Here is a 24,508-nt window from a genome sequence, read left to right as displayed (position 1 = left end):
TTGGTGTTGGTGAGAGGCTCATGTTTCTGTTTTGTGCTCCTTTGGTGCAGAGAAATGTGGCATTATTTTATGCATTTGGGGTCCCAGTGAACAAGAGTCCACGTGCTTCCTCTCTTTTTTACAAACGGACACCTCAGTCTTTCCTTGACCACTGAAATTGAAACACTTCAGAAGGATCACGGGCATAACACAATGATGAAAATAATATGTTAGGTCTCACAGTTATAGCCACGGCACAGAATCTCGGGTCCAGAATCCAGATCACTATTTAGTGTTACAGTAAAGAGCTGCCATGATGCAGGGAGATCATTGTGGTGTGTCTGTACAGTGTGAACAGGACATGCGGTGGACCCAGCCCTCACTGACGGGGCTGTTCTGAACCACCGTCCCCATAACGTAAGGAGAATCTCTCCTCAGGATGCTCTCCTCATAGAACTTACTTAGGTGGCAGCATTTCTAGAACAACCACAAGGGAAGCAGAAGTCAAGGGAAGAGGCCCCAGTCACTGGAGATGGAGTTTCTACAGTTAAAATTAGCAAGACTCGCAATCCTGCTCTGATGTATAAAACAAAGGAACTAGACTCAAGGTCACACATTAATTAGTTCATGAAGCACTCGTATTTTCCTTCAGAATTTGTATTAACAGGTTATGAAATATTTCATCGTAGACCAACTGAACTGTGGTACGGTTAATGTCACCTCTCAGGAATGTACGTCATCGGGAGAAAAAAAGAGACATCTGGGCCAAAAACACATTTCTAGAAAGGAGAGCTTAGGTTCCTCTTACACTATTCCTCCAAGAACTCTACAGTTCTTTGACTCTGTGGCATCGAAGCTGGAAGTACTTGGAGGAAGGCTCCAGCACAGAACACCAGAGAGAGAAAACAGCGCCCCCACCCAGGGCTGCCCACACCCAGGCCCCACCTGCGCCCCTTTGGGTTTGTGCTTAGCTCCTCCTGCAGCTCCTCTCACTGTGTCTCTCAGAGCACAGTAGTACACAGCCGAGTCTGACGTTTGCACTGAGGGTTTCTGTAGGTGGAAGGAGCTGTCGCTCTTAACAAGATGGGCCTGAAAACCTCTGCTGTCCCCCTTCTGGTTTTCTGATGAGCTTTTCAGGAGGAGCTCAGGCTCTTTGTTTTTATACTGGACATACCAGAAAAGGAAATCTGAATAGCTGGTCTGGTATGTGCAGTTCAGGGTCAGAGGTCGCCCCTCAGGTAGGGTAACAGGACCCTCTGTCTGGGTCACAGAGTCTCCATTGGTCGTTTCTAAAAAAAAAAAAAAAAAAAAGTAAAGGCTTTGTTATATTGGCAAAGTGAGACAGATAGTCTCCAGTTCAGAGGGGTTAAAGGTCACCCTGAAACCAAGGAATAGAACATCTTAGTAGTTTTCAATAAATGTTACTCACTGAATATCAACAAGATCACAAGTCCTGAGCGGGAAGCCAACTGCATGGCTGGTTGAGAAGCAGCAGCAGGTTTTGCTCCGGGATACACCAAGGCTGAGAGAGCTGTTCCTCTAGTTTCTTGATCCTTTGGTGGAATCTTCTACAAAATCTTGGCTTATGTGTCAAGCAAGACAAACTGCCCTACAAGATCATGCCATGTCAAAAGCAGATGTGCTGAGAAAAGGAAGATGAATTTGTGTCAAACCACCAGCTGAGGGGAACAGCGCCCTCCTGTGGTTCTCTGTGCCTGCAGCCTGCTCCACATCTTTGATGTGATATTTACCCCGAGTGGGGCTTAAATTGTAGACAAAGGGAGATGGTTGTCTGGGATGAGTGCTGGGGCTCCAGGAAGGAAGCACCAAACGCCCTCTGCAGACGTTACAGTGGTAGCTGGGACTGAGACAGTGGGGAATTCCTCTGCCATCCTCTTTAGGGTGCAGGTAATATGGCTCTCGTCAGTCTCCCCAGTCCCAGCATCTAATGTCTGTACCCACATATCGTCAAGTTAATTTTAGACATTTCAGGGTATACTGAGAGTATAAAAAAGCATGCTGTGAGATCTCTTCTTGGCTTATTTCCCTCTGGTTCCCTGGAACCTGGGGGTGAGCCCCTCTGCTTAGAATGCCCCCCTACTCTCCCCTCCCCTTTGCCTGGACAACTCCCAACCATTCTTTAGGAACCAATGTACACACCACCTCCATGTGAAATCACTCATCCCTCCCTTCTGGCTGAGTTAGTGCCCACCCTCTCCCTGCCATACTTTGTGTACATGTCTGTCACTGTCCTTACCACGTCATATTAGATTTTTTTCTGTCCTGTTTTCAAGCAGTACTTGGTGCTCCTGAATACACAGGCCCTTATCTCATAGGAGTTTCTCACAGAATAGCTAAAGAATGGATGAATAATTGAATGAACGGATATGTCTGGTAGGTAAAATTATCTTTTTATGAGGTACAGTGTGTGTAAGAAGATGTGTCTTAGGCCCCTGGTGTGACCAGCTTCTTCCAGGGGCAGATTCAGGACCTGGATAACAGTTGCATTCAGTGTTTTTCAAAATTGACTAAGGTACAGGTCTTCTAATAAGGTGCCATTCTCACACTGACAATTGCTTAAATACAATCTTTCTTCAGTAAGAAATTAACCTTAGCTTACTGTAACTTTTTTATTTTATAAACTTTTATTTTTTTTAACTTTTTGACTCCTTTGTACTAACATGTAGCTTAAAATACAAACACATTGTACAGCTGTACAAAAAATATTTTCTTCCTTTATATCCTTATTCTGTAAGCTTTTTTCATTTTTCATTTGTTTTCTTTTTTCATTTTATTTTATTTTTTACTTTTTAAACTGTTTTGTTAAAAACTAACACAGAGACATACACATTAGCCTAGGCCTACACAGGGTCAGGATCACCAACATCACTGTCTTCCACCTCCAGATCTGTCCCATTGGAAGGTCTTCAGAGCAGTAACATGCATAGAGCTGTCATGTCCTGTGATAACAGTGCCTTCTTGTGGAATATCTCCTGAAGGACCTGCCTGAGGCTGTTTTACAGTTAAATTTTTTTTTTTTAAGTAGAAGAAGTGCATTTTAAAATAATGAAAAGTATAGTATAGTAAATCCACAAACCAGTAATCTAGTCATTTATCATCCTTATCAAGTATTATGCACTGTACATAATTGTGTATGCTATACTTTTATATATCTGGTCATGCAGTAGGTTTGTTTACGCCAGAATCGCCACAAACCCGTGAGTCCTGTGTTGTGCCATGACACTAAAATGGCTAAGACATCACTAGGTGATAGGAATTTTTAAGCACTATTATAAACTTATGGGACCGCTGTTGAATATGTAGTCCATCAATGACCAAAACATCGTTATGCAGTGCATGACTGTATTATGGTGCCTTAACATACACAATAATAAAATTAGTTATAAACTTTTTAGGCTCATAGGTGATACACAATTACCAAATCAGACAAAAAATACAAACAAAATATAAAATCAATAAAATTCAAACTAAAACATTACTGTGAGGAACGATCTTTCACTGAAACTAAGGAGTAGGCTTATCAATGAAAGCTGTAGATGTTATTTCGTAAGTAACTTGAGTAAAGTGACTTGGAGCTTGATGTATTATTGTCTAAGTTATTGTGATTAGGGATTACATTTTTTCTCTTTTTCTATTCAGAAATACTCACATCAGTCCCCATTTCACGAGCACAATGAGGCACCCAAAAATTCAGCACTGAAATAATACATTTTGCATTTACTCTTTCTTTTATGTCAACTGAATTGCATGTTGATACACACAAACAATGAATGTGAGCAATTCATATTCTTTCAAAGGAAAGATGGTAGTGACTATGTTAATGCATATTCTTTGGGCTTTGGTGATCTGTGGCATATCATATCCAAAATTTTCTGAAAACTTTTCTCTGTTTGAACAATTGTGATACCTTCATTTGTAGAGTGCTATTATTCTACTTACCCTTAATTTGGTAACATAAACAAAGCATCAAAATCAAGGGGGATATTCTGTTATAAGTTAGTCATTCAGATGATTAGAAATATGCTGTTGTTGTTTTATTTTGTTGTCATCAAACGAAACACCCCAAATCTAAAAATTCTTATGTAACTCCTATACCTCAGGGTTGGCACCAAAACTCATGTGGAAATCTGATCCCCAATGTGGCAGTGTTGGGAGCTGTTTGAGTCATGGGGGCAGATCCCTCATGAATGGATTAATTCTCTCCCTGGAGAGTAAGGATAGTGAGTGAGTTCTCTATTAGTTCTTGTGGGACGAGCTGGTTGTTTCTAGGACTCTGGCATCTCTCTCTCTTTCTCTCTCTCTTCCTCTTGCCATGTGATCTGCTTATACCTGCCGGCTGCCTGCCGTTTTCCACTGTGAGCAGAAGCAGCTTGAGACCTGCACCAGATGCAGCTGTCCCAGAATCATGAGCCAAATAAACCTCTTTTCTTTATAAATTACCCCATCTCAGGTATTCTATTACAGCAACACAAAAATGGACTAATACATAAGACAGAACCACCAACCCTACCCACTCTTAGTCCTTTTAAGAGGCAGCTCTGGTAGGGTTTGTGTATGGGCTGCAGGTGCCTGGTGAACCCTGTGTATTAGTAGCACAGGAGTAAGCAGCTGTGTCTGCATCCTGGGAAGCCATGATGGACAGAGAACTGCTTTTGGCAGAGGTATCAAGCATGGCTCTAAGTCTTCCACTGTGTTTCTCTCTCTCATTTGAATGTATTAGAATTAACAGGGCAGGGCCTCTACCTGAATCTTGGTTAGACCACTGTAAGTTGTTTCTACTAATTTTATAACTGCAGTTCATGGTGGCATTGTCACCCTCCCGGATGCTCAGGATCTGAGGATTCTCTTCTTGGTGGCTGCTCACCCCTAGGCAGAAACACAATCCAGAGACCAGAAGTCAGTCATTACATGTTCAAACTACATTCCCAAATTAACAAGAAGACTTTACCCCTCAGTCTTGTGGGCTCTGAACCTTGGAGTCCATGTCCCTATCACCAGTAGCCCCAACTCACTGGCCAATTGAAGCCACAGAATCACCAAAGCCCTCTCCAGGAGGTTCTCCATTCTTTCGTGTTGGGACCACAGAAGACTCATCTCTGGGGCCTGAAATGGCACCAGGTTCCTCAGTCAAAAAAGTTCTCTTTACTGAGTATACATCTAGTCCTTTGGCCCCCAAGAGTCTCAGGTTTCTTACCTAATCAGGCAGAGGCAAGCTGAAGCCCTGCTCTGAGCACACCCACATGCTGATGTAAAACCAAGTGAGTCTGCGAGAGGGAAAACTGCCATCCTGCGGTGGCCACATGCTCCTGCTGGTGGAATGTGCTCTGGAGTAGTGAGGACTCCCAGAACTGATCTAGAAGAAATGACAAAGCTGCTCCTATCTCTGCCTTTGTTGAACTCTAGTTTCAGTTTAGAGTAAGAGCAGTTACAATTTAATTCGGGTAACATTTCCAGGAAGAAAGAATGTTGGCACCTGTATTTACAGAATACCTCTGAGAAGCACTGATAAGTTTCATACAGTTACCACTACGTCTAATAATATATCTAAGGCTTTTAATTTTTTTCCCCAGTGCTGGAAAAAGATTATAAACAAGTCAGTGTTTTTATTGGTGAGCAACAGAAACTATCTGGCTAATGAAGTAGAAAAGGAAAATTTTCTTTCCTATATTGCATAAGTAATTCCTGAGTCAACATTTTGGAACAATGCATCTGACTGATGGCTTAAACAACCTGATACGATGTTAGAAAGTTAGGTAGAAACCCAGAAAAAACAAAATGGCTCTTTTCTAGAGCATTCAAACTGAGCTTTCATCATAAACCAAGTGTTGTCTGACCTGCTTAGGCATAATGTTGAGCATGTTTAGGAGGAATCTATCATCAAGTCAGTCTGGATCTGGTCAGCAGATCCAGCAGGTACGAGTTAGTTGTATGAGTAGTTGGCCCAGATTCCTCTGAAACCAACTTTTCTTGTATTGTCTCCTATCCCTTAATTCATGCCTATACCCTCCTGGGGAGTTCCTTACAACCAGCTGACTGAGGAACAGCAACAACAAAATTCAAGCTGACTTGTACATTATACTGGTGCCACACAAAACTAGAACCACAGCCCCACCTAAGGATAGTTCTGAAAGAAAATCTCGCCAGTGGTCAAAAATCAAGTGATGCACTTTGGTTGTCCACATTATCTGGAGTAAAAGATGGCCAGAAGTGCTGATCTAAATTGGTTCATGAGCAATTGCTAATGGTTTGGCTGGATGGTGAGAGACTTGGAAGAAACAAAATTGGAAGACTGAGAACAAGGAAAACTAGGGGAAAGGCATCTACATGGACCTCTTAGGAAGAGCATAAGCAACCAAGATAATTATGCTCAGCTTAGTTGGTTAGAGCACAGCCTTAAAACACAAAGGTCACAGGTTCAGATTCCAGTACTGGCCAACCACAAAAAAAAAAAAAAAAAAAAAAAAAAAGGTAATTATGCTCCATGTGAATATTGACAAGGGAAAACCACTGCAGTGGAAGCTCTTATAATGGACAAAATGATGCACTTTATGGAAATGTCAGCGTTTTTTCCCACTCACCTCTGTGTTTGCTTAATGGTCGCATGAACAAAGCGGTCCTGTTGGTAGGAATGGAAGTTACGTGTAGGCTCAAAAGCATGGAATTCCACTTATCAAGGCTGCCCTAGGTGGTGTTACTGCTGAGTGCCTATTCTGTCAACCACAGAGTCTAGTACTGAGCTCCTTACATGGTGTCATTCCCCAGAGAGACTGACCAGATATATGGTGACATGTTGGGTACATTAAACGTCTTCCATTATGAACTTGGTAGAAATTTGTTCTCACTGGAATAGACATATATACTTGCATATAGATCCATATAGCTTTGTCTTCCTTGTTTATAATGCTTCTGCCAGCATCACCATGAACTCAAAGAATGCCTAATCTACCTTCAAGATATTCCCCCACAGCATTTCTTCTGATAAACTGTTGCACATGATTACGGCAGTGGGCACATATTTATAGAATTATATAATCTTCCTACATACTTTATTACCTTCTAGGTGCTGACCTGTTGAAATGTGGACTGGCTTATTGATTCAGTTATGCAACCAATTTGAAGACACGCTGAAAAGACAGGGTTCCATCTTACAAGATGCGCAATAGTCTTTATATCTGAGACCATTATATAGTGTTGTCTCCTCTATAGCCAGAATGCATGGGTCCAGGCATCAAGGAAGTGGCCTGGGTATGGATCCTCTCACTATTATTACCAGTAACCCACTAGCAGAATTTTTGCTTCCTGTATTTGCAACTTTGAGCTGTGTTGCTTTGGATGTCTTATTCTTTAAAAGGACAAATGCTTCCACCAGGAGACACAGCAATGGTTCCACTTATGAAACTGCCATGTGGCCATTTTGGGCTTCATAAGTCACTGAACCAACAGGTAGAAAAAAGAGGTTGTTCCACTGATTGGAATGACTGATACCAATTACCATCAGGGAATTGGGTGGCTGCTCCACAACAGGTGCAAAGAAGACTATGTCTGGAATCCAGGGGAATTTCTGGGGATGCTCTCAGTGCTTCCATGCTTAATAGTAAAGGTTGATGGAAAGCTACAGAAACAAAGAAAAAGGCAGGATTATTGCAGACTCAGATACTCTGAGAATGAAGATTTGAATCATTCCAACTGGTAAATAATCCCAATCCACTGAAGTTATGGCTGAGAGCAGGGGAAAGAAAAAATGGGTAATAAAAGAAGGAAGCTGTCCATGTGAATTGCAGCCTCATAACCAAATTTGAATCATAAATGTAGTAGCTTTCTGTATTTTCTCTTTGCTCCTTATATATATGTATTCCTTTGTATACGCTGCCATTTTCCTCTCTCTCCTTATCATAATTATTTTATATACAAAATGTAGGAGATTAAATTTACAATTTAGTCTGCATATAACAGCATAAACAGTGGAACTTCCTCTGAATTTTAGAAGTGATTAATATAAGAGAGACTCTTAGAACTGACTTTTAGGACTATGGGTCTCGCCATTGTGGGGAAAGGATGAGAACTTCCTCACTTATTCAAAGGACATCTTTGGTTTTTTAACTGGAAACATAGCGTCATTTCATTGTTTGGAAGTTCAAACATGTGTAGAGGGTTGCATATGAAAGAATGCTAGCCAGGGAAATGGGATATGCCAGTCAACAATTTATTGTTTCTCAGCTCCAAATCCACCCTTCATTGCCATATTTGTGATATCAGATCTGGACTCTGTAAATATTTCCTCTTTGTCAGCTAACATGATATTAAATTTTTTTTAGTAGAGAGTACTAGAGGAATACTGCAGGAGTCAGAGACTCCTCTTCCTGGTTCTGGTATATTTCAGCACTTCTTGTCCTGCAGTGCTTGGCTGACCTGTGGAAGACCCAGTGACACTCACCTCCAGCAAGGTTCAGTGACAGTCCCACAGGTAATTTCTCGCCAAGTTTCATGAGCACCCCAAGCAAGTTCAGCAGCACTCGTTTGCCAGCTTCCTGTAAATTTTGTTAAGACCCTGGTAGATATTTTCCACATTAGCACACTATTTCTCTGGCACCTGAGCTAACTTCTCCAGCATCCAGCAGGCTACAGCAACACACTCCAAAGAAGGTTCGAATTATAGCCTTGGAGTGGCAGAAGTATCCTTATTTCAAAGTGTTTCTTCCTTAGAAACTCTGCTTTGATCCTGGAGATGAGAACTTCTCCCTACATGTGGAATTCCCATATTCTTTAGAGTTGTCTTTATATACTAATATTTAATTCCCTGTTATTATTTAATTATTCTTGATATTAAATTTCCTTGTTCAAATTACTGTTTTGTTTTTTCTCCTGGGTAGACCCTGGCTGAGATGGTAGCAGTCTATGAAATTCATAAGAGGAAAGACACTGGATGCAGAAAGCACAGCAACCACAAGCCATGAAATGGTGTAGCACTTTTAAGGAGCTGTGTGTAGGTATGTGGTGATGAACATGAACACATGTGGGGGAGGTATAGGGTGGCAGAGGAGTTGGAGAGGTGGGACTGCATCACTTAAGTCTGGAGAGTCCCTCTAGGTCAAGAAAAGAAATATTTATGCTGTGCTCTATATTGCTGCATAGTTTTTATTTGAAAACTATTTTTCCGGGTACTGCAAGATAAAGTAAATACACTTAATATTTTAAAAATTAGTTTAAGCCTTATAGGTGATGAGAATTTTCTCGGACAAATTTTGGAGGTTAATCTAATGGACTAGAAATGATATTGAATCTAAGAGGTAGACTCAATGTTCACCTCTAGAGAAAGAATGTCCCACTATGGCCATATAAAGAACTGACAGAAAAATATGTTTGTGCTACAGGGTTTGTGCTCTGTTTCCTCTGCAACAGTAGTTACTCTGCCACTCAGAGCACATGGCTGACTCTTCTTCATGAGCTGTTGATTTCTTCCAATGGAAGGATGCCTCACCCTTGTTAATTTCAGCCATGAAACATTTGATGCTCTCTCCTGAGATGTGTTTCAGGAGTAACTGGAGGCCTTGTTTTGGGTACTGGATGTACTGGAAGAGCACAGGACTCCCAGAATATGACTAGTTGCACTTCGGCTGCACTGGGTCCCCTTCAGAGGCAGAGATGTGGTCCTTAGGCTGAGTCACTGTCTGGGCTCTTGTTCCTCCTGAAACACCAATTATGTGTCAGAGAGAGCTTTGCAGACTGAGGAGAATATTTCACTAAACTGACTCTAAATCAGAAGACCATAGAAATTTAGAATAAAAAGAAACTTTACTCACTGAATGTGAATATCATCACGAGCACTGAGATGAGGGTGGGCTTCATGTCTAAGCTGTGTGAAAGCAAGAGGTTCTTTTCTGGAGGTCTTATCTGGAAACAATTCAGCTGCATGGACACTGGAACAGAGCGGTGGGTGAGTTTAACAAACATATAAAGCAAAAAGCTCTTCTTAGAAGGGCCTGGCACTTTTCTGGCTTTCTATCAAGTTCAATTTGTGCAGCATGTCTTTCTAGAGGCCAAGTCTGATACTGCAGATAATCTCAGGCTTCAAGAGGCTTTCGAATTCTCAGACAGAATGAAGAGGGATCTCCTCCACAGATAATAAGACAAAGTGTAATGCTATACTAAGTAAACGTGAATGTTAGGAGAAAAGTTCACATATAGAGCTCAAGGGAACATGGTATAAAATCCAAACAAACAAATACTTATGGAAGTTTAGTTATAATAAAAATGAGGAGGAGGACTGCAGCTGCTGGCCGGTAGTGGGGGCTGACCGCCACTTTGCCCCCGGCAGGAGAGGCTGCCTCATTTACAGGCAACAGCTTTGAAGTGTGGAGCAGGAAAAGAACTGTTTCTTAGCTGCAAAAGCGAGTCTCGAAACAGGGAACATGGCGCTAGGGCTGCTGTGGATGCAGACAGGATCCCGAAGGCCAGGGCTGCGCTGAAGGCAGCCAGCTGCCCGATTCAGGATTCGAGGTTTCAGGCTGGCATTAAAGAAGATTCCTGGGAGCGCCCGAGCCGCGCCGCGACTGAACAGCCTGAGGCAGCAGCGGCTGAGAACGGGGAAGGCGACAAACCAGAGGCAGAGAGTGAGTGCCCGACCTGGCACAGCCCTGTGAGTGACCCCTGGCCAAGCCCTGTTCGGGGGGCTGACGCCCACCCGGCTCCCGCCTGCATCACCGGTTCACTCACCGCCCCCGGGGCTGCCTCCATTTTCCCAGGTGCTTGCAGCTCCGCCCGGCTCGGCCGTCACTGAGCCTTCTGAATTGCTTGCCCCGGAGCAGGGCTTTCCGGGGCCTGCGGGCGGGCCTCCCCTCCCACTCCCTCCGCGGTTCTCTGGCGGGGCTGCTGACGTGGGGTGTCCCTGGCCAGTGTCGGGAGGGCAAGGAAGTACGGGTGGGCCGACTGTCACTCCACCACACCCTGGACTCCGGCCCCGGGTAAACTTCCTGTTACTGGGAGGCAGATACCATCTCTGCGGCCACCAGTTCGGAAAAAAGCCTAACCAATTTCTGGTTGGGAATAGTGTGGTAGGAAAGTTCCCAGGTCCGCGGGAACCTGCTGGAGAGCTGGCTGCAGGTGGGCGCTAGATTTGGTCTATGCCGGGGGGATACAAAGGTGAACAAGTCCCGATAAAGATCTACACAGTGCTACAAAGGCACCCAGAGCGACCGGTCGTCTGTGCCTACCAGAAACCTGGTAGACTTCCTGGGCGAGGCGGTGCCGAGCAGGGTCTTGAAGGCCCAGCTGATAGACGAGGGTTGCAGAAGACATGCCCCAGCCCAGCACAGTGCACACAGAGTGGGGAGACCTGCGGACAGGGAGGTGGAGACTCGACAGAAACCACACACCCGGTGGGGTCGCCACTGCACGATCCAACAGCCTGGGCCAGAGCACACGGAACAGGGAGAAGTCCTGCACAGGAAGTGAAAGCTCAACAGAGATCACACACTCTGTGGTACGTGATCCACCAGCCCAGCAGAGTCCAAGCTGACCAGAAAGGTGGCTCCATGGAGAAGCCCAAGACCCAAGGCAACCACACACAAAAGGCACTAGAGGCCAACTGAGCAGTCACGGAGGGAGCCATACGAAATTGGCAACCACAGCAACATCCTAGTTAGTCATTAGTCTCAAATCAGTGGACTGTGAAACCCTCTGCCACAATGAATAAACACCAAAAAAAAGATACCAGAAATACAAAAAATCAAGAAAGTACACCACCAAAAGTTAATAAATCTCAAACTCTAGATCCTATAGAACAAGAAGCCCTTGAAATGACTGACAAGGAATTTTGAGTGATAATTCTAAGGAAACTGAATGAGATACAAGAAAACACAGCTAGACATCATGATGAAATGAGGAAAAGTATACAGGATCTGAAAGAAGAAATGTACAAGGAAATCAATGTCCTGAAAAAAAATGTAGCAGAACTTGCTGAACTGAAGAAGTTATTCATTGAAATAAAAAACACAATGGAGAGTTTAACCAGCAGGCTTGTCGAAGTTGAAGAGAGAACCTCTGAACTTGAAGATGGGCTGTTTGAAATAACACAAGCAGACAAAAAGAAAGAAAAAAGAATCAAGGACATTGAAGAAAATCTGAGAGAGATATCAGACAACCTTAAGCGCTCAAATATCCGAGTCATGGGTATTCCAGAAGGGGAGGAAAATGGAGATTCCATTGAAAACATATTCAACAAAATAGTAGCAGAAAACTTCCCAGGTATAGGAAAAATCACAGATCTTCAGATCCAGGAAGCTCAACGATCTCCAAACATATTCAACCCAAAAAGGCCTTCTCCAAGACATGTCATAGTCAAATTGGCAAAACTCAGAGACAAAGAGAGAATCTTAAAAGCTGCAAGAGAGAAGCGTCAAATTACCTAAAAGGGAGCCCCAATCAGGCTAACATCAGTCTTTTCATCACAAACCCTAAAAGCTAGAAAGGAATGGGATGATATTTTCAAAATACTAAAAGACAAAGATTGCCAGCCAAGAATACTCTACCCTGCAAGGCTATCCTTCCGAGATGAGGGGCAAATAGTATATTTCTCAGACAAACAAAAACTGCGGGAGTTCACTACCACACGACCACCCTTACAAGAAATCCTCAAGGGAGTACTGGGTTTGGTTCCTGAAAAATAACTACCACTGCCATAAAAACCCAAGAAAAATCAATACCCACTAGTATAATAAAAATGGCATTCATGAAGAGAAAACAAGCAAACAAAAACGCTATCTACAACCTAAGGAACCAACAAACACAGAAACCAAACAGTAAATCAGAAAGCAAGGAACAAAAGACACCTAAGACAACCAAACAACCAATAAAATGCTAGGGATAAATAACACCTTTCAATAACAACTCTTAATGTAAAAGGCTTAAATTCCCCAATTAAAAGACACAGACTGGCTGCCTGGATCAAAAAGGAGGACCCAACTATATGCTGCCTACAAGAGACCCACCTCACCCATAAAGATTCACACAGACTAAGAGTGAAAGGATGGAAAAAGATTTACCATGCAAACAGAAAAGAAAAACGAGCTGGAGTAGCTATTCTTATATCTGACAAAATAGACTTTAAACTAAAAACCATAAAAAGAGACAATGAGGGACACTACTTAATGATAAAAGGACTGATCCATCAAGAAGACATAACAATCATAAATATGTACGCACCCAATGTTGGAGCAGCCAGATTTATAAAACAAACTCGATTAGACCCAAAGAAGGAAATAGACACTAATACCATAATAGCAGGGGACCTGAACACCCCACTGTCAATATTAGACAGATCTAGGCAAAGAATCAGTAGAGAAACACAAGATCTAAACAAGACTCTAGACCAATTGGAATTGGCAGATATCTACAGAACATTCCACCCAACAACCTCAGAATATTCATTCTTCTCATCAGCACATGGATCATTCTCCAGGATAGATCACATATTAGGTCACAAATCAAGTCTCAATAAATTCAAAAAAATTGGAATTATCCCATGTATCTTCTCAGACCACAATGGATTAAAACTAGAAATTAATAACAAACGAAACTCTGGAAACTATACAAACACATGGAAATTAAACAGCATTCTACTTAATGACATATGGGTCCAAGAAGAAATCAAGCAGGAAATCAAATGATGGGACCTGCATACTCTAGGTGCCTGGGGGCTACTAACAATGAAGATGGTGTTTTGGGACTAACACAAAGGTTTGAGAGGATCCAAAATCTCTGAAGAGATTGAATGGTGAGGGTTCCTTCCCATATGAGGTCAGTATATACAGAATACACATTCTAAATACACACAGAACAGTCTCCAGGGTATATCACATCTTAGGTCACAAAACAGGTCTTAAAAAATTTAAGAAAGTGAAATCATGCCAAGTATCTTTTCCAACCAGAATGAAATAAAACTAGAAATAAATAGAAACAGAACTGGAAAATTCACAAATATATGAAAATTAAACAGCACACTCTTGAACAACAAATTGATATCAAAAGGAAATTAGAAAATGTCCTGAGACAAATGGAAGCAAAGCACAACATATTAAAACGTATGGGATGCAGTAAAAGCAGTACAAAGAGGAAAGTTTATAGCAATAAATGCCCACAATAAGAAAAGAAGATCTCAAACAGCATAACTTTACTTCTCAAATAACTAGAAAAATAAGAATAAACAAAGCCCAAATTTAGCTGAAGGAAGGAAATAATAAAGATTAAACCAAAAATAAATGAAATAAAGAATAAAAACTATAGAAAAAATAAACAGAGTTGGTTTTCTTAAAACATAGGCTAAACTGACAAACTTTTAGCTAAACTAAGAAATAAAGAAAAGACTCAAACTGAGAAGTAAAAGAGGAGAAAGTACAACTGATACCACAGAAATAAAAAGAGTCATAAGGGACTACTATGAAGAATTATACACAAAAAAATTGGATAACCTAGAAAAAAGGTATAAATTTATAGAGACATGCATCCTATCAAGACTGAAGTCTAAATAGGAAGTCTGAACAGAGATATAACTAGTAAGGAAATTAAATAAGTAAGCCCAAACCTCCCCAAAAAGAAAAGCCCAAGACCTAATGGCTTTACTGGTGAATTCTGCCAAACATTTGAGAAAAAGTTAACACTAATTCTTCTCAAATTCTTCCAAAATATTGAAGAGAGAACACTTCCAAACTCATTTTATGAAGGCAACATATCCTGATAGCAAAGCCAGACAAAGACGCTACAAGAAGAGAAAACTACAGGCCAATATCCCTGACAAACATAGATACAAAAACCCTCAACAAAATGCTAGCAAACCAAATCCAATAGCTCATTAACAGGATCATACACAATGACCACATGGGAATTATCCCTGAGAAGCCTGGATGGTTCAACATATGAAAATCAATTAATGTTACACACTACATAGTGAAATGAAGGATGAAAGTCACTTGGTTATCTCAATATGTGCAGAAAATAAACCTGACAAAATTTAACAACAGTTTACATGGGACAGTTCTCTGGGTGGCCTTGCAACAAACCAGTTCCTCACCCCCTTTCTTGATTACAGTTCTTAAGAATAACTGTATAATGTGCTGGAAATCTAACATCCCAAGATAGGGAGGAACTGGCTGGAACAACTTAGCTCTATTCCAGGTCCCCCTAGGATGTGCTTTGACAATTTATCCCAGCATGTCACTCCTGGGGCATAAAATCCAGAGCATGCTGCTTTCAGGGGTCCTTCAGCTGTGGTGCAAGTGGATCATGTGCAGATGAGACTCCATTCACCTGAGGCTTCTGTTATTCCTTGCTGCTTATCTGAAAGTAATAAACCCTCTTCATGTAACTTGTTGTATGTATGGGTGTGCTATCTCACCAAACTCAGACAAGTTGGTAAACACTGTACAGTGAACCCACTCCACATTTCATGGTAAAATGTCTCAGTAAGTTCGGAATAGAAAGAAATTATCCCGACATAATAAAGGCCATATATGAAAAGTCCACAACTGACATCACACTCAATGGTCCAAAACTGAAAGCTTTCCTCTAAGATCAAGAACAAAACAAGGGCATCTTCTCTCACTACTTCTATTCAAGATATACTGTACTGGAAGTCATGGCTGGAACATACAGGTAAGGAAGAGAAAAAAGGCATCCAAATTAGAAAGAAGTAAAATTATCTCTGTTTGTAGATGACATGATCTTATTTTTCAAACATACACACACACACACACACACACACACACACACAGTTAGAATGAATAAACGAATCCAGTAAAATTGCAAAATGCAAAGTCCACATACAAAAATTAGTAGTGCTTCTATACACTAACAATAAACTATCAAAAAATAAAGAAAACAATCTCATTTACAGTAGCCACAAAAAGAATAAAATATTTAGGAATAAATTTAGCTCATGAGGTGAAAGACATGTACACCAATAACTACAAAACATTGATGAAAGAAATTAAAGACATGAATAAATGGAAAGACATTCCATGTTTATTAATTGGAAGATTTAATATTGTTAAAATTTCCATACTATCCAAATCAATCTATAGATCTGAAGCAATCCATATGAAAATCCCAATGGAGTTATTTCCAGAAAAAAAAAAAAAAAAAAAAAAACCTTAAAATTTAAATTCTACAATGTATATGGAACCACAAGGGGCCTGGAATTGCTAAAACAAACTTGAGAAAGATGAAAGCTGAAAATATCCCACTGCCTGATTTTAAAATATATTACAAAGTTACAGTAATTTAAACAGTGTGATACTGTCTAAAGACAGATATTAAACCCCTGGAACAGAATAGAGAGCCCCAAAATAAACCCACACATGTACATTCAGCTGATCATTGAAAAGGTTATCAAGAATACATAATGGGGAATGGATAGTCTCTTCAACAAATGGTGCTGGGAAAATTGGATATCTACTTGCCAAGAATGAAATTGAACCTTTATCTAACACCACACACACAAAAATCAACTCAAAATGAATTAAAGACTTAAATATAGACCTGAAATAATAAAACTCCTAGAAGAAAACATATGGGAAAAGCTTCTTGCCATTGGTCTTGGCAATAACCATTTCTTGAACATAACACTAAGAGCACAGGCAACAAAATCTTAAGTAGACAAGCAGGACTACATCAGACTAAGATGTTTCTGCACAGCGAAGGAAATAACCTACAGACTAAAAAGGAAACCTATGGAATGAATAAAAATATTTGTAAACCAGATGTTTGATAAGGGTTTAATCTCCAAAATATAAGGGGAATTTCCACAATTCAATAGCAAATAATAAGAAGAACATGATTAAAAAACAGGCAAAAGACTTGATTAGGCATTTCTCCAAAGAAGACATACAAATAGCAAAAAGGTATATGAACAGGTGCTCAACATCACTAATCACTCATCATCAGGAAAATGAAATATCATCATGAGATATCACCTCATATCTGTTAAGATGGTTATTATCAACAACAAAAACAAAAAGTGTTGGAGAGGATGTCGTGAAATTGGAACTCTTGTATACTTATAGTGGGAATGCAAAATGGTACGGCCATTATGAAAGAAAAAAAAGTATGGGAGTCCTTAAAAAATTAACAATAAAACTACCATAAAAGCTAGCAATCCCAAAATGGATATTTATCAAAAAGCATCAAATTCAGGATTTCAAAGAGATATTTGTCCTCCAGTGTTTGTTGTAGCATTATTCACGTTAGCTAAGATGTGAAAACAACCTAAATATCCATTGATGAATGAATGAATAAAGAAAATATGGTATAAAATTGCAATGGAATATTTAGTCTTAAACAAGATGGATATCCTGCCATGTGCAAAAATGTGGATGAACCTTGGGGACATTATGCTAAGTAATATAAGACAGTCATAGTAGGACAAATACTGCATGGTTCCACTTACATGAAGTATCAGAAATAGTTAAACTCATAGGAACAGAGAATAGAATGGTGGTTGCCACAGTCTGGTGGAGGAAGAAATGAGGAGATGATGAAGGGTGCAAACTTCCAGTTATGCAAGATAATAAGTTCCAGAGATCTGCGATATAACATTGTGCCTATAGTTGACAATACTGAATTGTACACTTAAAAATTTAAGATAGATCTTACTCTGGAAAATGGGGATCTAAGTGAAAGAAAGGGCCATAAAAAGCATAATGATGGGAAAAATCTTCTATCAGAAAAACAACAAACAAAAATGAAAAGGGAGACAAAACTAAAACTGGAAGAGGTGACATACCAAAAAGAAACTGTAGAATGTCAGCAGCCAAAGAAACTAAAAATAAGAACATGAGTTTTTGATGCAAAAGAAGAGAAAGGAGCCAGGTCTTAATAATATATTTGAACACAGACCCTTTACCACCATTTGTTCAACTCATAGATAGGTTTTTGAAAACCATTTTAAAATGCATGTTTTAATAGCTCTAGAGATCATTTATAAAACAAGAATCTCACCTTATCTCATTTTAAAAAGTAGATGTAGGTAATTGCAAATATTTTTAAGAAGTGAGATGATTTTCTTCATAATTTCTGTCACCATAAATTATGAAATGTTGAATTAAGGAAGGCTTAAATCCTGTAATTCTGTACATGTAAACATTTAATAACATTTTTAGGGGCAGTTTTTGTTTCTAGTTTTTTGTTTTTTTATTGTACCATGTGAATCAAGCCACAAGTAAAAATTCAGAGTCATAATTATGTATATAAAATATCTTAATCATGTTGGGTTTGGGTACAGTTACCGCAGAGTAAATTTTTTTTAAAGTTCCCTAGTCTTAGATATCCCTATTAGAATTAATGTAATCTCTGATACTGTGAACTTTGGTAGTACAATTCTATTTTCCTGTGAACTTTGTTGGTGTGCTTTTAGAAAGACTGGAAATTTTTGTTAAGTGCGTAATTATATATCATAAATTTGTGTGAACTCAAACTAAAATCCCTTAGAAGTTTTAGAAGTTGATCTTATTGTATTTGATATCCTTTTATGGGTTAATTGTCTCAAATTTTTAATTTGGAAATCACTGGAATACCTGTTTCAAAAAAAGATTACAACTAGGTGGCTTCTAGATTTTCAATATTGCGTTAAGAATTATGTTCCATTTGTTCATTGTTTTTGTGTAATGCTGACAAGATAAAATATCTCGATATTAGAATGTCTAATTTATTTTAAAATATGTCAATATCACACAGTGGGATACAATTCATGTACTAGAAATTAAGCTCACATCTAGGTGAGAATCTACAGTAATTAAGAATCTATGCTGCACAGCTTGTCAGCTAACATTATGCCCAAGTGCTTCAGTTATCCAACACATGAGACACTTATAATTGTCCTAATGAAAGCTAGAAATGAGTTTTTATCAAAAAGCTATTGTCTTTTTTATTTCAGAGCTCTCACACTTAATGATGCACTTTCTTCAGAGTGTGCAGGTGGGACTCAGAGTTGGGGGAGGGGTTCCTCCTGAGGATATTCATCAGAAGACCTCCATCTGGGACAAAGCGTATCTGAATGTGGCACGGCATTGACAATGAAGCAACTATTCAGGAGACAAGCACTCCTCGGGGCTCAGCCTACCCTCCCTATTGCCTTCGCAGGAGGCACAGGAAAAATAGATCTTGAAAATTCCCCAGGTGGAGTTCTTGAGTCACAAAGAGTCTCAGTGTCTCAGGAGGTTTGTGTTGAGCTCCCCCTGCAGTCCCAGGCACTGTGTCACTCAGAGCACAGTAGTACTCAGCTGCGTCGCTCCAATGGGCTGAGGATTTCTTCAGGTGGAAGGAGGTTTCACTCTTAACATATTCAGCCTCGAAACCTTTGATGCCTTTAACCAGGGTGTTCCCTGATGCATACTTCAGGACAAGCTGGAGTCCTTGGTTGGGGTGTTGCACGTACCAGAAAAGATACGGTGGAACAGAAGACGAGTAGTTGCACCTCAGCTCCAGAGGGGCTTCTTCAGAGACAGTGAGGTGGCGGTCGGGCTGCGTCACTAATTGGGCTCCTGTTTCAACTGCAACATCAATGCTGTATAAGTAAAAGCAACACCGACACGGCTATGAAGAAAGGTGTCTCTATTGAGATTCAATTAGAACACAGTCACTTTTTGTGCGAGGAAGAAAGGGAGTGGAATGTTACTCACTCAGGGCAAAAATCACCTCAAGCGCTGGTATGAGCAGCAGGAGCATGGCGGAGCAGTGGAAACTCTGCAGGACCTTGAGCAGGTGGGACCTTAGCTGAAATCAGTGAGCCTGGACAGCTAGGATGAGAAGTGAGACTGATCTGGACAAGCCCCTCGCTTTGACAAATGTCAAAAGTGGTTAGTAAGAGGCTCTCCCCTAAGGAGACTGGGTGCATTCTAGCTTATCACAGGCCCCTATCTACACAGACATCAGTGAGGATGCATCAGCCACCTGCAGGGAGGAGGGGCTCAGAGGGTGAATATGATCCACCACAATAACAGATGTCTCCTGTGTGCAACATCGCCCTCTGGAGGCCAGAGGTGGGATCGACGATCCAACAGAGCTGTTTCCTCCTGGTTTCACAGATGTGATATCAAAACTTTGACAGAATCTGTTTCTTCCTTCCACATCTGCAAAAATGTCACCTTCTGTAGTACATGGTATTAATCCTAAAAATACATGAGAAATGTGAGTTGTGTAAAAATAGAAGAGTAATTTATTTCCCTGAGAATTGAGTCACAGAAAACAATATTCTAGACTTTGTAATACTATTGAGACCCTCTATATTATTTTTTAAAGCCTTCCATTAGGCAGAGAAGATCAATTGCTGCAGGCCGATCTGAGTTTCCTATGTCCCTTAGCTTCATCAGAGTATGTGAAAGAGATTATTTCTTTATTTGGTGCTAAAGGAAAGAAATAAATTAGACAAGAGACTGATACTTAAATCAACCTGGACCAAATGTTGTCAACTAATTCATTAATACAAATTAATAAAACGAATAATTTTCTTTGTCAAGCAGAAAAAGTGTTGAAGACTTCCTGGGTTCAATTCAACAAGCTTGATATTTGTACAGCTGGGAGAAAATAACTTTTTTCATGTTTCATAAAAGAAAGTTAGAGTCTTGTTTCAATTGACAATGCTCAGAATAAGCTGATATATTATGCCAAATTGTGGGGATGTCACACTATAAAGAACATTGACAGACACCTGTCTGTGGAGAAACCAGAACAGAATAAGGGTAAGGAAAATATGACATATAAATAAGTGACTCTGAAAACAATTAAGGAGAGAAAAAGAAAAGTGAACCTACATGAACTCAATAAAGCTGGAAGGAATGCAACCAACAGACTAGAAACAAGAGGAAGTTGTGGAAGGTATAGAAGATGTGGGAGACACTGATAGTGACACTCAACAGAGCTAAGCAAACAACAGCCCGTGTGGGTGGGACATGGGGCCTATCTAACAGGGCCAGTCTGCTCTACAGGTTAATAATAAGGTGAAACTCTTGAGGGAGAAGATGCCCCCACCCAACTTAGAGATCGCTAGATTCTAAAAACGAAATATTAAATGAGAGAAATCTTAGGTGAAATGAGAGTCTGGACAACATGGATCCTTTTTACAAGGTCAGAACAAACTTGCTCTTTCTATGTAATCCATTGTCTTGGGCCAGCCTACAATCAGTTCTCACTTGGGCTTCTGATCTATGTCTTGATCCCTCCTACATATTTCATCTCATATGTATGACAAAATTGTATAGCCAGTTTTAAATTTTAAATGTTACTGGGATGTGCTTCTGATTCTAAATTTTTAAGTACATGTACTATATTCCTATCTCTCCAAAATTCTCACTGAAATAAAATTTATAAGCATGAACAGGAAACCCTGAATTCATAACAGTAACAGCAGTAAAAAATTAAAAGATATCAACAATTCCCCTAAGATGGAAAGTAGATGTGATCACATTAGTAGATGAAACAGAGAGGGGAAAAGCACAGCCCAGAATGAACTTTGAGTAGTTTATGGTTGAAATACAAATGAAGAAAACCTACTCCTGGGACCCTGAAGAAGGTCTAGGTTGAGAAAGAGTAGGAGAGTAGGACTGATGGAGGGTGAGAGGGACAGAACACAAAGGGATAAATTAACAGTCAATATGTGGAAGAGCTACATCAGCCAACCTCTGAACTCTCCATCCTGCTGCTGTACTTATGTACAAGAAGAATAGTAGGTTAGCTTTTACCTCAAGCATTTAATCTTTGCTAAAGTTGAAATGAACCACCTGGAAACACTGAAGTTTTTAGTGTCAGTAGTTGACAAAATTAAGCCATCTTCAAACTGACATTAGGTGCAGGGAAAGGAGAGGAGGAACTGACCAGTTGCATGCTCTTTTATCCTAATAAGAAGGCTGATAATTCACATGATATGCCCACATGTCCATGCTAATGGGCAAAGCACCCGACTCAAGAAGAAACCTTGTAGAGAATGTGGGTACAATGACATAAGAAGTCTATCCTGTACCCAGTCCTTCATTCTTAATTATAAACCAAGAACAAAATAACGTTTGTCATTTATAAATACAGATGGTGTATTAGTCTGTTTCTGTTGCTTATAACAAAATACACAGAAATGGGCATTTTATAAAGAAAACAAAACTTACTGCTTACAGTTTCTGAGGCTGAGAAGTCCAAGGTCCAAGGAACACATCTGGTGGTGGTGACAGTGATCCAGGGATCTCACATTACAAGATAGTGGAAAAAGAGAAAGCAGAGACAGTTCCTCATTCATTGTCCATTTAAAGCCCTTAGAACCATAACCATGGCCACCATTTTTAATCCGTTCACTATGGCATGGTCCTAAAATCTAATTACTTCTTCAAGTCTCCACCTTTGAATTATCATAATAGGATTTCCCACCCTCTTAGCAGTCATTGTGGGGGCCAAGTTTCTAATACATAAAACTTGGGGGACAAATTCAAGCTTCAGTGAGTTTGGGGGAACATAATTCAATCTACTACAGATGGTATCTCTTTCTGTTGGTCCTTCTGTACATGGAATCAAGAGTCATCAACTGCAAATCATCAGAGTGATTTCTATCTGGATACTAAGTGATGGACAGAATGTCAGGTAACCATTCCCAAAAACAATAAGATAATACACTGGTTCTCTACTAACTATTCTTAAAATACTGAGTCTTAGCTTTGATATTTCCTTATATTTATTTCCATATTTATTTATAACTTTTCTGCTAACAAGTGCTATAAACTACATTATTGAGCTCTTCCAGATTGATAAGACCAATATTAGAGCACCCAGATATGCAAAGTAAATATTATTATACCTAAAGAGAGAGGTAGACCTCAATACAGTAATAGCTGGGGACCTCAACAATCATCTGTCAATATTGGACAGATCATGTAGGCAACAAATCATCAGAGAAACCCAGGATTTAAACTATACTTTATACAAATAGGACTTGACAGACATGTACAGAACATTTCATCCATCAACTGCAGAATATACATTCTTCTCATCAGCATATGGAACATACTCCAGGACAGAACACGTTAGTTCACAAATCAAGTCTTAACAAATTTTTTAAAATTAAAATTATTTCAAGTAATTTTTTATACCACAGAAGAACAAAACTAGAAATCAATAATAAACAAAAATTTGGAAAGTATACAAATACATGGAAATTAAACAAATGCTCTTGAATGATCTATGGCTCAAAGAAGAAATTATTCAGTAAATCAATTAATTTCTTGAAACAAATGAAAACACGAACACATCATACCAAAACCTGTGGGAACCTGCAAAAGCAGTACAAAAAAAGAAGTTTATTGCAATAAATGCCTACATTAAAAGAATAGAAAGACTTCAAATAAACAACGTAACATAAGACTTCAAAAAATAGAGAAACAAGAACAATCCAATCATAAAATTAGCAAACGGAAGGAAATGATAATGACTAGAGAAGAAATAAATTAAATAGAGACCAAAAAGGATACAAAAAATAAACAAAACAAATAGCTATTTTTTTTGAAAAGGTAAAGAAATAGATAAATCATTAGCTAAACTAACTAAAGAAAGAAGACCCAAGTAACAAATATCAGAAATGAGAAAGGAGCAATTACAACAGATTTCACAGAAATACAAAGAATCATTACAGACTATGATGAACAACTATAAAACCAACAAATTTGAAAACCTGGAGGAAATGAATAAATTTCTGGAAACATACAAACTACCAAGAATAAATAGAAAATCTGAACAGACCAATAATGAGCAACAAAGATTGAAGCTTTAATCAACAGTCTCCCAATAAAGAAAAGCCCACTGCTGGTGGCTTCACTGCTAAATTCTACCAAACCTTTAAAGAAGGATTAATACCAATGCTTTTCAAACTATTCCAAAAAAATGAAACAGAGGTCTTTCTCCCAAGCTCATTGTATGAGGCCAGCATCATCATTCTGATACACAAACAGACAAAGATACAATGTAAAAGAAAACTATAGGCCAACATCCTTGATGAACATAGATGCAAAAATTCCCAACAAAATGTTAGCAATCAGAATTCAACAGCACTTCAAAAAGATTATACACCATGATCAAGTGAGATTCATCCAAGGGATGCAAAGATGGTTCAATATACACAAATCAATAAATGTAACACACCACCTAAACAAAATCAAGGACAAAGACTATATGATCATCTCAATATATGCAGGAAAAGCATTTGTCAAAATTCAACATTGCTTCATAATTAAAACCTCTCAATAAATTAGGTATAGAAGGAAAGTATCTCGACACAATGAAAGCCATATATTACAAACCCACCAGGAACATTATCCTGAATGAACAAGAACAAGACAAGGATGCTCACTCTCAACACTCCAATTTAACATAGTATTGGAAGTGCTAGCCAAAGCAATCAGGCAAAAGAAAGAAAGAAAGGGCATCCAAATTGGAAAAGATGAAGTCAAATTTTCCCTGTTTGTAAATGACATAATCCTATATAGAGAAA

General features: G+C 39.5%; 2 gene segments (V, D, J or C); both read right to left on the bottom strand.

Annotated features, from left to right (window-relative positions):
- Positions 1–805: 805 nt before the first annotated feature.
- On the bottom strand, positions 806–1,454 carry LOC134372686 (T cell receptor alpha variable 18-like). The segment is given in 2 exon segments: positions 806–1,268; positions 1,409–1,454. Coding segments are annotated over 2 exon segments (509 nt in total).
- Positions 1,455–19,113: 17,659 nt separating this feature from the next.
- On the bottom strand, positions 19,114–19,791 carry LOC134372685 (T cell receptor alpha variable 8-4-like). The segment is given in 2 exon segments: positions 19,114–19,538; positions 19,668–19,791. Coding segments are annotated over 2 exon segments (471 nt in total).
- Positions 19,792–24,508: the final 4,717 nt, after the last annotated feature.

Source organism: Cynocephalus volans, chromosome 3, assembly GCF_027409185.1.
Source record: "Cynocephalus volans isolate mCynVol1 chromosome 3, mCynVol1.pri, whole genome shotgun sequence".
In the NCBI taxonomy this organism is placed as follows: Eukaryota; Metazoa; Chordata; class Mammalia; order Dermoptera; family Cynocephalidae; genus Cynocephalus; species Cynocephalus volans.
The sequence above is the reverse complement of the archived record's forward strand: the minus strand, read 5'-3'. Positions and strand labels throughout refer to the sequence as shown.